This window comes from Emydura macquarii, unplaced genomic scaffold, assembly GCF_026122565.2.
Source record: "Emydura macquarii macquarii isolate MOO-44397 ecotype Brisbane River unplaced genomic scaffold, CSIRO-AGI_Emac_v2 contig_374, whole genome shotgun sequence".
NCBI lineage: Eukaryota > Metazoa > Chordata > Testudines > Chelidae > Emydura > Emydura macquarii.
This window is the reverse complement of record NW_027130511.1, coordinates 13,051,981-13,067,045: the sequence shown is the minus strand read 5'-3', so window position 1 is coordinate 13,067,045 and position 15,065 is coordinate 13,051,981. Positions and strand designations below refer to the sequence as shown.

The window sequence follows — 15,065 nt, the reverse complement described above, 5'->3', positions numbered from 1 at the left end:
GAACCCCAGACAGCGTCCACTGCTCCTGGAAGGTGTCAAGGGAGCCAGCGGACGCTGCCCAGAAGAACTCTGCCCGGACACGAGAGTGGACAAGGGAACGGAAGTAGGCCCCACAGTTACAGACCGCCTCCCCTACCAACCTCCTCTCTCTGGTCTTGTAGATAGCCAATAGTAGGAGAGTGGTAGAAGGGAGGTACATAAGCCTCAGAATGCTCAGGACTCTGTTCCCAACAGACTAGCCAGGGTCATTAGAGGGCAATTAGTAGAAGCTGAGGCCAATTAAGGCCCAGCCAGGTGCCTGATAAAAAACCCTCTGCTTCAGACAGACAGAGCGTGAGCTGGAGGAGTGCCGTGCTGTGTTGAGGAGGTGGAGGAGTGCAGAGTTGTGTGGAGGAGCAAAGAGGAGTGCAGTGTTATGTGGAGGAGCAGAGAGGCATGCTGAAAAAGGTACTGGGCTCTGGAGGGGGACGCTTGACCAAGAAGGACTGTGATACTCCCCCAAGCACATGGGCCTGGATAAGGAAGCCCAGCCCAGGCGGCAAGGAAGCAAGGCCTGAGGAGCCAGAAGGACAGAGAGGGGAAATTAGCCCAGGGGAAAGACTGCAGTGGTGGATACAGTGCCAGCAGCACATAGCTGCTATTTATAGGGCTCCTGGTCTGGGACCCAGAGGAGCAGGTGGGCCCGGGTCACTACCTCCTTCCTTGGGGAAATGAGGTAACTGGTGACACCCTGGCCCACTACGAGAGGGAAAGCACGAGACCCACTAGGGTGAAGCGGGCCATCTGCCACACTAGCTTCATAAATTTTTAAAAATTGTCCTCTGAAGTCAAGGGAGACGACCATTGGTAGGGCAATAGGGGAAAGCTTCCACTGTTGTTCTCCCTGATTTTCTTGATTTTCTGTGGATGGAGAGTGGATTCAGTATGCAGGGCTGTCACGACCTCTAAATTCATACACAATTTTTTTTTTAAAGTAACTATTGGTAATACATTGAAAATAATTATATAAAGTTAGTAAATTACTCAGTTTAGAAGCAGTGAGGTATTTTCTAAAAAGATTAACACTTTAATTCACTTTGACCTCACCCTAATATAAACCACACTGTATTAATTAACTGCCTTTGAGTGTAATTGGGGTAACAAAGATGGTCTACCGGATTGGGTAGTGGATTGGATCACAAAAGACTTGGGTTTAATTCCTGGTTCAGCCATAAAATTATTGTGTGATGTTGGGCAAGTTACTTAATCCACCCTGTGCCTCAGTTTCCTATTTGAAAAATGGGGATAATACTTCCCTAGCTCATAGTGGTACTGTGAGGATAAAATCTGAATGATTGTGAAGCACTCAAATATTATGGTAATGATGGCTCCACAAATTGTTTAATCAGACCAAACTCCATTTTTTTTCCAGTAGATTTTCCTGAATATTAACTTCAGGCTTGGGCCTTTCATCTGGGCAATTACATATTGGCAGTTATATATTGGCCATTTATCCTATCTTTATTTTGCACTAATATATTCCAATCTGAGAGTTTCTTTAAATGGTAAGCAGTCATGAGTGTTACAATTTGGCCTAGTCCCCCGCTATACATCACCAGTCTGTTGCAAGTGGATCTAATTGCTGGGACCCATGTGCTTCTAAGCCATTTGGGTCTGGGTAAAGCCTAGTCACTGGCCTACTCTGGCTATAGGACCCAAACACATAATCCCAGTCTCAGACCTCTTGTCTGATGGCCTTCCCAAAATCAGTGTCTGAGACCTCCCGAGTCTCCCAGTTGCTTACACATGTTGCCCCACAACATCACATAGGCTGTGGGCACCCTGAGCTTCTAGTTTAACCCCTTTGGGGACAATGTGGCAGGAAAGAATGTAACAGACTTAGGAAGGAATTTCTTAACCACAGTGATTTTACTCTTAAATCTCTTGATAGTTGCAGGTTTTTGAAAACAACAAAAATCCCAGGCACCCCCTCCCTACATCTGATCTCAGTCTTCCCGTGAGTCTGAGGTTTGTCAGCATTTCAGGCTGGGCAGAGTCCCTCCTGCTCTCTTTCTTCTGTAAGTCAATTTTACATGTGGTGAAGGTCATCAGGCCCCCTGCACAGACCAGAAGCCCACTCTTAATTAGGATCACCATCTCTGAGCCAGGTACTGAGAAGCTATAGACTCACCAGTCTCAGTTATCCCTCCCACTTTGCAGGCCCCTGTGTAGAAAATCCATTACTCCAAAGAGGGAGGGGTCAGTAATTGAGGGACAATCAAAGTTGTTGGCCCCAGTCTCAAGTCTTGATGGCTCTTAGAGTATATCTACTCAACAGCTGGGAGGGCACTTCCCAGTGTGGGTAGATAGACATGTGCTAGCTCTGCTTGAGCTAGTGCACTAATAATAACAGTGTGGCTGCAGTAGCTTGGACTAGCCACCTGACTATGTATCCAGCGGGTTGGACAGGTTTTTATTCAGGTGGCTAGCTTATAACACCAACAGTGCAGCTGTGGCCACACTGCTATTTTTAGTGCACTGGCTTGAGCAGACCTAGCATGTGACTATCTACCCACACTGGGAAACACCTTCTGAGCTGCCATATAGACATATCCTGAGTCCTTGAACAAGAACTTACTTCAAGACCTAACATTAGTATTACCCAGGCTGGGCAGATGTCTGAATGCAATACAATAGTTTGTGTTTGAGCAAATCCAGCTTGTGCAGCCACAATATTCAACATTTCCACACAAAGAACAAGACAGAGTTCATAATTTGACTTGGACATACTTCAAACATGATAGTAGAAGATAATGTGTGTGTCTGCTCTCAAAGGCCTCACAACCCAAAACAGTTATGAAGGCTTTAAAGGGTGAGTGCAATATAAACTTAAATTGACCAAAATCAGATCTTTCTCTTTTTTTCTCCTTTCCTTTGCCCATTCTACATGGAGGGCATTTCTACCTAATTTTGTTTATTGGTTAAGCTTTGCCAACTTGAGGAGTTGTTACCACTTTATGAAAGACCCCGCTAAGAAGTGAATTCTGAAACTTGGATAATGAAGGTTACAAGAATTGTGTAATTATTGTGGAAAGTGTATTTTATAGAGACAATGGCCAAACTATTCCCATTCCTTAGCTTATATTCAGTATTGCAAATAAGATACTACTGATTAGTCTTCTAAAAACAGAACATGTCATGGAAGCCGTATTTCCTACATCATGAGCTTACCTTGAGTAAAAAACTGCTTATGCAGAGCATTATGACCCAGATTTTTAAAGGTTTTCAGTGTTGCTGTGTTTAGGTGTTGCAATGCGTAACTGCTTTAGGAGCTTAAAACTCATTTTCAAAGTGATTTAGGCACTTATATGCCTAAATCCCTTTGACTTTCAGTGGGATTTTGGCTCCTAAGGGCCTAAATTACTTTTGAAAATGAGATTTAGGCTCCTAAACCAGTTAGAACTTGCAGTGCTGAGAGCAGCAACATCTAAACACTTTTAAAAAAATCTGAGTGACACAAGACACATGAGGTAATATCTTTTATTGTACCACCATCTCTTTGTGAAAGAGACAAGATTTCAAGCTCCACAGTGCTGTTCTTAAGCTCCAATAAAAATATTACCTCACACACCTTATCTCTTTTATATCCTGGGGCCAACATTGCTACAACACTTCAAAAATCTGGATTTATGTGACCCTCTTAATTATCAATGAGAGAGAGAATGCATCTATACCAAAGTGTTCATAATTCCATTACAGTGTGTCTATCTGAAAATATATGCCACTACTGCAGTAGGAGAGTCATTGGTCCTGAGTGCCTACTTGTCCTGGTTCACTTAGTTTGCTTAGAGTGAGATGTTGCACCATCTATTACACTTCATACCATTAAGGAGAAAATTATCATTGTTGAAATAATGATCAGAATTTTTAACACAAGTATTAAATGTTTTCTCCCATATGAAAACAATTCAATGACAATTGTGAGGTGAACAATTTATAGGCAACTCCTTTAATTTAAACCATTATCTGATTTAAGAAAGCACATGGAAGACCTTTTAATTCAGTGATAGAAAAAGCACTAATGAAATATGTATGTATGAATTTTGATCATATAAGTTTCCTCTTTCTTGAAATTTGAATAAAAGCCAAACATCTGGATTACGTTTAAAAAGCTTGAATTTCCAGTTTTCAGGGAGATTCAATCTATTTTGACACTGTACACTTAGCCTTAACATTTACAGCATGTTCTTAACATTACATACAATTGTTTAAAAAAAAAACAGATTTAAACAAATTTAGATTCTCCTGATGCTAAAAATATTTTTAAAAATAGTTCCTGCTGTACCATACACGCAACTATAGTTTAGGTGCATCAGCATTTCCAATATAAACATGCCCTTTTTTAAAGATGCTTGTAATTTGAGCATAAAAATAAAGTTTCAACCCAGGAAAAAAAAGTTTATTTTCATATAAAAAATGATTGAAAACAATTGAACTATATTTTACACCCAAAAGGTGAAAAAGACAAATTTGGACCTTTTAACAATTTTTAAATTAAATTTTTAACATAAAAACTATTAGTGCATTAACCCACAATATGCTCTTTATTGATGCAAGCGGTGAAATTGGGGTGTTTAAGAATTTTTGTTAAAAACATACCTGATTTATATTAGAAAAGTGGCTACTAGGAATGGACATTATTACATTTCAAACCATTTTCAATGTATACTGTGTACCAAGGAAGATATTATACATTAATTACATAATGTCCTAAGTATGAATTGATGTGGTATAAAACAGCATTGAAATGGTACATCATTATCACATTACAGTTGGAGAAGTTATGCTGTATTATGCCAATGCTCCATATATTAGTATGCCCTGTCGATCCATTGTGGTGTACCAACATGACATAACACAAGAAGCAAAGCGGAACACAATAATGAAACTTTTACCCTGTATTTAGTTTGGAGACAGCAGGAAGGTGGGCTTATAATAAAGGAAGAGGTCGTTTATATTAACATTGGACCAAATCTAGAAATCCGCACTCAAAGTCAAATTGTGTCCCCACGATCTGTGCACGTAGGGAATATATAACGTGGATTTCAGTTCTCTCATACCTAAGGAAGGTTCAGATACTTCCATAATGCTGTCATCCAAGGCCCTACAGGGGACTGTCCATAGGGTCAGTATCCATGGGCAGAAGAGGTAGGACTGAGCAGGCCTAATAGAGTCTTTCTTTGGGTAGGGAAAGAGGCAGGGCTAGTGGGATACACATCACCCATAGGCCTGCAAAGATTCCAGGAATAGTAATAAAGCCCAATGCTCTATTTCTTTCCTCACAGTTCACCAGAAGTACTGTGACCAATGGCTGTCCATAACAGCATGGTTTCATTGGAGCTATGCTGCCCTTAAGTGGCGGAAGGAGGGAGCCACCCTGAACACAGAACCCTTGTATGGATTCCTCTGGTCTCCTGTGGCTACTTTGAGACCTATGTATATATCTGGGGATCCTACAGATTTGGAATTGATTCCTCAGCTCCTTCTGCAGTAGGGAAGTCCCTCCTCCCCATCCCGGGAACAATGCGGGAGGAACTCTGGGAGGGGAAGTACACAGAGATTTTCTCCCCCTAAACTCACACCTATGAGTTTTACCACGAGAAAGGGTAATCCATCCCTCAGTTTTAATCAATCCTTACTCATGAAAACACCTGGTGACCTCAGTTAGGATTTTACCTAAGGATTGAGTAAAGATAGAATAAGGACTTCAGAAGATTTTTCCTATGACAAATACAAAGGAAATTTATTTCACAGGAACATCTGTATCAAAATAGAATAATGGTTGTAACAGAGTATAACAAAAGTATATGAATTCAGAATTAAACCTTTGGTGCTTAAAGAAGGTCTGATGTGTGTATCGTGTGTGCGCTGCAAAACCTAGGCAAAGCCAGGTGAACAGAGGATAAAGTGAGATCCTCAGTTCATAATTTTCTTTCTTTGTGGGTTTCTGTCAAATCCCTCATGTTATATTGGCATCTTTTTAGTTGTAAGAATAGGGCTCTGTTAGATATATGCTATTTTAAAACTTTCTTTGGCTAGTGGTTTTGAGCATCCAGTATGTAACAGTTGAATCTTGAACTTTGTGCTCCTAGGCCTAAACATTTCTTCACAGTGAAGTAGGTTTCCTGTCACTGATGGGCTGAACATTAACCACACAATGAGTTTGGCGTGCCCTGACTCTGAAATTATTCCAGTGAGGATATATACCTGTTAATCCAAAGACGTGATAGCTATAGAGTCCTGAAGAGATCACTAATTTTCTTATTTATCTTACAGAAACCCTTCTTCATGCTGCTAAATAATTTAAAAGTGAGAACTGGTTTAGAAATAGCTGCCCATGGTTCCATAACAGGGTTATAAAAAGCTTTAGTCCTACCTATTAACAGTGTTATAACACAGTTGATGCATAGCCAATTGTAACACAGAGCCATGAACAATAAATGTGACTGTTCAGATGGGCCCTTAGACTACATCTACACAATGGTGGAAGACTGGGCTACTGTGGAAAAACACATTAGGAAAAACTCCAGTGGCCAGTCTACAGTGGTGCTAGCACTGGTGCAAGGATGCTAGCAACAGCTGAAGAATCTCAAAAATTCCTCCCTATAAATCCACCCAAAGCGAAGGACTAAACAGTCACATTTACCTGTTTCCGTGACTGTTTTATGACCGGAAATGCAACTATTATGTTATAACACTGTTTGATATTCCCTGTACAGATGGGAGGAAACGTGTTATTACCATATTATGAAACTGTGTTCTAACACAATCCTCTGACATGGTTTATTTGGCTTTTTAGATGGGCCGTACATGTATGCATCTAATGGAAATCTCCTACATTCAATGTCTGATTACTCTGGCTGTAGGAATTCAAACTGTAGTATTTTGGCTATATGTTCTTAGGAATTTAATTACATTTAAAATCTGATTAATAGTGTAGTAAATAACTGGTATTGCTACAAAATTGCATTCTGGAAAGTAATGGGATTGAATTTCAACACAAGTTGACACTCAATTAAAATTTCCATATATCTAGTGAATTAGCAAGTTCTTGGCTGCTGTACTAGGGTGGATGTCTTCCTTCTTAGCTGAATACTGAGCAAGATAGGCAAAATGTATAATAAAGCTAAATCAAGACTTCATGTATCTACTAAAAAATGTTACTGTTTCTATCAGACCAGACCAAAATCAGTGATGCAGATTTTTTTTTAAAAGCCATCCATATTTAAAACAAAATTTCTCTATATTTATAGTAATGAAGCTGGAAAAAAATTGTAAAACTTCCTTACTGAATTACTGCCATCAACCAATAGATCCATGGGGCTTGTTCAACTAAAAGCCACAACAGACTTTGTAATGCAATGATGTAATCTTGGCTTTGTGTCATTTATATTCAACTTAAAAAAACAATTTTCCTGAATAGACAGGCTGACAACAATATTGTTCAGTGTTGGTTTTTATTTGGATTGTTTCCAAATGGTTCACATGCCTCCACAATAATATACCATGCCTGCCTGAATTTTTACTCTGAATTCCTAAGTTTCCCCTTTTTTCTTATATTTTATTTTTCTTTTAAAGTCCTGGTTATGTTTGTGAAACTAACCAGCTTGGCCACAAAATTAGGATGTATCTTGCAGAGTGCATTCATTTTACTTTTTGCATATTTTTCCTGAGGTCATGTCAAGGTTAGTTTGAATTCCATCCTACATTAAGACTTCTTTCACAGCTATTTAGCTCTGCAGCCTACTCCCCGCTGGGGTCTGCCCCTTGGGCACGTCAAAGCTTCAGACCTGACAAATCACACACAGATGAAGCTGTACAGTTTTTTAAACAGTTTCATCACTAACATTTTTTCTTTACACTATACTTTTTTTTCCATTGGAGTTTATTCTCTGAATTGCAATATCATGAAAACTAATTTCTGTATGGAAAATTCTCTTTCACTTCGGAGCTGTAATATAGCAATGGCATTGTACAGTAAATTCCATTAACAGTCTTCCAGTTACTGAAAGTGCTGCAGATACTTTAATTAGTGACAGACTATAGTTCCTTGTCTAGTAACTGTAATTGTATTATTAAAATCTATTTGTACAGGAGGTTCTTAGTATTCTAAAGATTGAGAAATATTCACAATCTAGATTATGAATCCATTAGTCATGCTCAGGAGCAGTTAGTTACTCACAGGAGTAGCCCTACTGACTTCAATAACGGGGGACAACTTGTATGAGTAATAGCTCACCAGTATGAAGAAGTGGCTAAGAGCTCTACAATCAATCTCTATGGGACCAGAGCATTTTTAAGTGTGTGCGTGCCCATGCGTGTGTGAGCTGCTTGCACATATATGCAAGTTCTCAAAAACTGGTTAGCTTCAGAAACATAACTGAGACTTCCAATGTGCATGCACGCGTGCATGCACGCACACACACACACACTTTGTGTGTTTATATATATATATATATATATGTACACAAAAACAGTTTTAAAATACATTTTGTGACTTACAGTTGGAAATATATTTTCAGAAATTGTTAGCAAAATACTCCTATCTATAGTATAGCATATTGGGAAACTAATGGTGCAACACCATTTCCTGTTTAATTGATGAAGTTAAAATGCTTCGCTGCTAATGAGAGTATTAGCAAACAATATACCCTTAACAGGCTTAAGAAGCTCAGGATTTTAAAAGCAGCTTACTGTCCTCCTCATTTTTATAAAACAAAATGTACTGCCTTCTACAAATTACTTGATCGACTGATGAAGTGCCATAATTATAGATGTATTGCAATTCTGACAAAGCCACAATAGCAGATTGTAGTTTAGTCCCCACTCTAGACACACAACTCTTTGCATTACAAAACCCAATTTTACTGGTCTAATTTTTATTCAGAACAAAATACACCTGGAGATGTTAACAGTATACTAAAAAGAAAACTTAGAACCTAGAAAATAATAATATTGTAGCATGACTTTTTTTTTTTATAGTTAGTTCACTGGGAATGGTATCTAATGAAGAGTTGTCTAAAGGGTTGCTTGTTTGGAACTAATTAAAGACAGATCTCCTAAAAAGAAAAAGGATCATGGGAATTACATTAGGTGTCTGGAGACTTGTTATTCTTTTGGCACTCTGAGTAGATTGTTGAAGTTGTTAGGGATTCAAGAAATAGGACAACCTAATAAAACCTTCTATTTTTCTGGTTATTGGCCAACTATTATATTTTTCTTTGCAATAAGATTTGTGTCAACAGGCTAGAGGCTTGAAGAAAACATTTAAACATTTGTGCATTAATACATTATGGTGAAAAGAGTCTTGTACTTTCACTCTTTGCATTTCAGCCTTCAATTAATGGGAAAACACTACAGTGCCTATGCAACTTCTTTCGCCTAGTGGGTGCACCATTTATCATTGCAGTTTTACATTGACCTTGACACCCACTTCATTAGAATAAAGATTGTCTACCATTTAGGTTACATTGTTCCTCTGCACAGAGACCCCATGCAAATTTCTGTTCAGATAGAAGAGCTGTGAGCCTGTCAGAGGTCATCTGCATTAAATGATTGCAGCTATTTTCCAACTGCTTCTTTTCATTCTACTCAATTCAGGCTAGGAGGATCAATCAAGCCCTCTGCCTGAAACAGTGGGACTGCTGGGAATATAACTGTTTTTGGTAGTAGTGGATATGCCCTAAACAGTATTAAATATTTAATATAAACTCATTAAAGGGCATGCAAAGTCTTCAAAAAGATATTACATTTATAGTAAAATTTAAATGGTTGGGATCAACTTCTTTCAGAAAAGCAGAACAATGGGTACCAACTGCATATTTTTTTATTGTGGGCAAAATTAAGTTCACAAAGTTACTAAATCTTTTCTTCAATGGATTTATTTTGCTTGCTGCTCAAATGTGAAATGAATGTGAAAAACAGAAGTAAAATCCAGATTTGCTACTTTTCTAAAACAAAAAAAGCAAGGTGTTTGTTTTGTTTTGTTTCTTTTTTGGAAGGATGCGGTTGTGCAGTATTCAAGTATTAAGATTTGTTTGGTGTGTATCTATTTATAAATAATACTATGTGCATATTTGTATGTGTGTGTGTATACATACATATACATATATATAGATAAAAAGAAGAACGAATGGAAATAAGTTACCAGTCTCCTTCTTGAGTTTTCTGAGTGATATAATTGGAATTAAATTATTAATGGGAGATACTTAAAAAAAGATTGTTTTATGATCTTCTATTAGAGAATTTGCAATTCATTTTAATATTTGTAGTTTGATTTATATTAAAGATAATGCAATCTATGTCCAATTAACAATACATGGCCAATGTAATATGATTTCCAGATCATGCAAATGGAATAAGTTAGAAGAGAAAAAACTGATTCTTAACCTCAGATGTAATTTGCTGTGCGAGTTCTGGCAATTTTAAATGACATTGCAATTTTAATTTTTCCAAAGGCTCAGCAGCAAATTTATCCCAATCAAGAAACCCTATTATTAATTTACAAGGACAATTATAAGTCTTCATAATTTCCCTGTGCAATTATTTGCCATAAATTGCTAATAGTAAAATACAAGCAGTTTGCAAGAAATAACGACTGCTGTTTGTCTAGATAAGACACTCAAGCAAGGTCTTGAACATTGTCCAGAGCTTCCAGTTGTATTGGATGCATATGAAATATAACCAAGCTTCTGGACAGTTTGTAAAATGTCCCACATTGATATTATGACAAAACGTGGAAGCATTAAGAGCTGTTGTGAAGGGTAGGCTGGCCTCTAGCAGATTCCTTCACTTTGCTTGTATACAGCTGAGCTTTGGACCCTGGACTTGAGAATAAAAAGAGTCTTTGTTCATCACTGAATGGCATTAGGCATGGGGCTTCCTAAGGGGCCACCATGAAGCCTAGCATGAAGAGTGCAAACATTATCCAGAAAGCACAATGTGAGTGTGTGCACAAAGATGATAGACAAATATCAGTATATCTCCATGAATATACATGTGCGTGTATATTTCATGTATATTTTGGTGAATGTATCTGCAAAGCTTTTTTACATGTACTGACAGACTGTATACAATTTTGCATGCATGAAAACAATGCATGTATGTATATATATGCACCATTTATGTATACATCTGAGTGTGTATCTCTAATAACTGAATCACTGCCATTTTATAAACTTGTAAAATACAATTCATGTAAAAATAAAATTGCAGCTCACTAATCTTGATCTCAATCACATACTATGTTGTGTCATTAAAAGAAAGTTTAAAGTTGCATTTTGTAGAATGCGAATGATGGAATGTAGAAGATCTACAAATAGTATATCCTTATTCCAATAACTGAGAAATTTCACTTGCTTAATTCTTCTGTACTTCGTAGCCATAGCTCCGCTGTGTGTTCAGTATGTCTAGTCTCTTTTCACTATAACCAACAGAAGCACCATACAAAAGTCTTACAATGGATGTCTTAATCTCTCTGTGTGCTTTTAGAGCATTATTTTGAATTCCATCATGCAGCCTTTTTTCTTTCCTCTTCTGAAGTTTTATTACAACAACAGAATTCCCAGGGAGCTTTAGGGGCAAGGTTCGCATAATATTGCCCTAAAGTTTTGCTTTAGGGCTGGAATCTGTACCCCAGCCCTGATCATCTTTTTGTGATGTTTCTCTTTCTGAAAGAATCAGTGTGCAGTCTTACAGCGTTGTTAACTGTGTACAGATTTTTTTTTATTATTTACCAGACAGTGCACATCTACAAACCTTTCATGATGATTTCTTTCTCTGACCTCTCGGTGACTAGGCATCTTGTTCCTTAACACTGAGGGAGGCTGAAAAATGCTTGAGTTGCTCAATGTGTGCCTTCTATACCAGTTTCAAAATGGCTTATTCTTCTGGTTTCCATGGTGACAATTAACACTGTTACAACGCATTGTTCCAGTCTCCATTTGGGCAGAATTTTCGGGTGTGATTTTACACACACATACACGTTTTTTATATATATATATCCATAAAGCACCCCTTAGCATAAGTGTCAAAAAGGGGGAGGGGTTCTCAATCAAGCTTTCCTAGATTTCTTAGAATATTTCTTCCTGACAGAAATCATGTTTTTACTTCCTTTGTTTTGGAATACAACTGCTTTTGGTTTAAAAAAGTAGCCACCCAATATGAATTTGCCAAACTTCTTAATGGATAAACTGTTTAGTGATTTTTTTTTTAATTCCTTTTTTTTTTTTTTTTTGGATAAAAAGTGTTCACGTGAAAGGGAGAAAAAGAATCAAAATTCTTTCACATAGATCCTAAGGCTTCTCATTTCTATTGGGTAGATTCATTAACACACAACCAGCCATGCATGCACACATACAAACAGCTAATCATCCTGTAACTACTTGACAGTATTTCAATATGTATTTTTTTTAAAATTTTGGTGGGACAAGTGCTGTGGAAAATTAAATATTAGTAATTTATTTATTGCAGCCACTGTGAGAAATCCTGTGACTTTAACTTTCTTAATCTCATTTTTGGCTATTGAACAGTAATCTATATCATAGCATTCACAGACTGTCACAATGGAGCAGCCTTTGCTCACTTAATGCCGAAGATAGAATGAATATGAAGATTAAATTATCTTCTCACCACAGGATAAAGTAGTCCTCCTAGAGTAGGGTTGTGCAGCACTGATAGAGCTGGTAGCTAATTTTGCAATGCAACTGCTTAGAGTGTAGGTGTTTAATGGATAAAAATAAAAACCATTAGCAATAGCATCTAGTGCTATCAGTCCCTAACCTGTACCTGCTGTACATTAAGCTCTTTTCTTAAATTAAAATTATTAAAATAAATATTTCAATTTAATTTTCATAAGTGAAACAATACTGACTTTCACTCACATACCAATACATCTAACAATTAACTGAATTCTTTCATCTTTTACTGTTACTGTATAATGCATTCTCTATCAATCATCATCTTTCATCATGCTTTTTATACAGTAGATTACATGGTGACAGAGACAGAAAGCATACATAAAGTCTAGCTTATTTATTTCTTAATGTAATAACCTTTTATAACATCTGTCAGGGAGACTTTTCATGTCATGCTACATTGCAGAATTCTTTTATCTAGTCCAAAATTAAGTGAAATGTCTTAGTTTTTATGTTAACAAGAACTTTATTTTTATGAATCATATGAAACCTGTATTGTTTCTTCATTGATTTTATACTATCCAAGAACATAACCAAAATCCAATTCAGGCAACAACAAAATCAGTCAATGACAGGTGAAAAGTGTTAACTAACCAAGACCCATACCAGTGTCACAGCTTGAGGATTCCCTTAGTCTATTAATTCACTTGGAAAAAGAAAAGAAGTGATAGGTACTGCATTTCGGTGCCTAAATGAACTAGATTTCAGTGCCTAGCTGTAATCGACTATGAATTCCCCTTGATATTATGTGTACTTATGGAAATAATTATGCAAATCCTTTTCAGCTATATCATCATTAAATAGAAATCAGATTACATAAAGCAGATTATAATCTCCTCTAGTCACCATTCTATCTGAAAAGGCAATAATATGGGGCCAAGAAGCATACTTGTTGAACATTTTAGTCCAATGAAACTGGGTTATCTGCGGGTTGACGCAATTCCTCGACACCAAACCCAATTGCCTCCTATTATCACACATTTTTTTAGAAAGCACAGCCTGTTTTTCATCTATCAAAAAACAAGTTCTTTATAAATTTTAAACAATTCCTTGGTTTTTACTATGAATATTCATGGAATTTTGGGTATGCAGACACCTGATCAGTGTTCATTAATAATGTGAAATGCTTTAAATCACCTCATTTAAAAGATTTTGCTCCATGATCCACAAATGACTAATATTTTGTGAAGTTTACATAATACAAATGATATGCATGTGCTGTTGTAAATGGAAGATTAAAATATTAAACTAACAATATGCAAACATATGCATAGAAATGCTGAGGACCTATTAGCTGAAACAGTGATTTCACACATTTCTTATTTTCTTTAAGCTGCCTCCAATTGTTTTTTTGTTTTGTTTTGCTACAGTACATGTTCTTGGATCTGGCAAGAGCACCCATGTTTTAAACATTCTTTATTCTAGTTTAATTTTGTTATACTTAGCCCAGGTATTAACATTTTCGGGAAGAGCTACTGTAGTAGCTTTCTTGGTTGTGTTTAAAGCTAAGAAAGCTTAATGGTGAGGATGCAGTTTGCTAATAGCTCTGCATAATTTATGTAGGTTTTTTGGGCAGGAAATGTGCTGTATTCCCTTCTCTGAATAAAATGTGCATTTTTGGGCAATATAAGAAGTCCCATTTTGACAAATGTGCTTTTACATAAGACCCAAGACAGAATGAGTTACAAAAATACCTGTTCAGTGCACACCTGAAATCCTATGGAAAAATCCTTTCAAGACACATTAATAAGGTTGTGTGTTTTGATATATAAAAAAGGAAATCCTGTGATCATGATGACAATTGAGCATTTTGATTTTTTTAAGGGTGAATTTTAATAGAAAAAAAATGATTTACTGTAGCTAATGTTATCCTTTTCTTCTCATTTTAGAGATATAATGTAGAAATGTCAATCAGGCACCCGAAAAAGATGGAACTGCTTAGTAAGGTTGAAGCTTTGAAGAAAAGTGGTGTTTTACTACCAAATGATCTCCTTGAAAAAGTGGATTCAATTAATGAAAAATGGGAACTGCTTGGGGTATTTGCATTTTTATTACTGTTTGTGGGTTATGTGTACATTTTTGTCTGTTGAAGTACGCTGTCTGTCTGATTTCTAATTTGAGGCACAAATATCTTGCTCTTTCATTTCACTACCTACATTCCAAACAAGCTACTCATACCATTATAAAAAAAAAAAAACCTAGTATTTTCCTCCTTTGTTGATTTTTTTATTCCATGCTTGTCACCTGTCTGATTTTAATAATTTTAGTTCTTTAATACATAAAGAATGTAAGTAAAATATGCCATGTATTATGGGCATGCACCAAGTCAAC

At 36.8% G+C, this 15,065-nt stretch overlaps 1 protein-coding gene across 1 annotated transcript in view; it reads left to right on the top strand.

The window, feature by feature from the left end:
• Positions 1–15,065, top strand: part of AKAP6 (A-kinase anchoring protein 6) — a 399,793-nt gene that overhangs the window by 325,381 nt on the left and 59,347 nt on the right. The window contains exon 11 of the mRNA XM_067534299.1: positions 14,624–14,770. Within this exon, the coding sequence (XP_067390400.1) occupies positions 14,624–14,770 (147 nt within the window). The remainder of the gene's footprint in view (positions 1–14,623; positions 14,771–15,065) is intronic.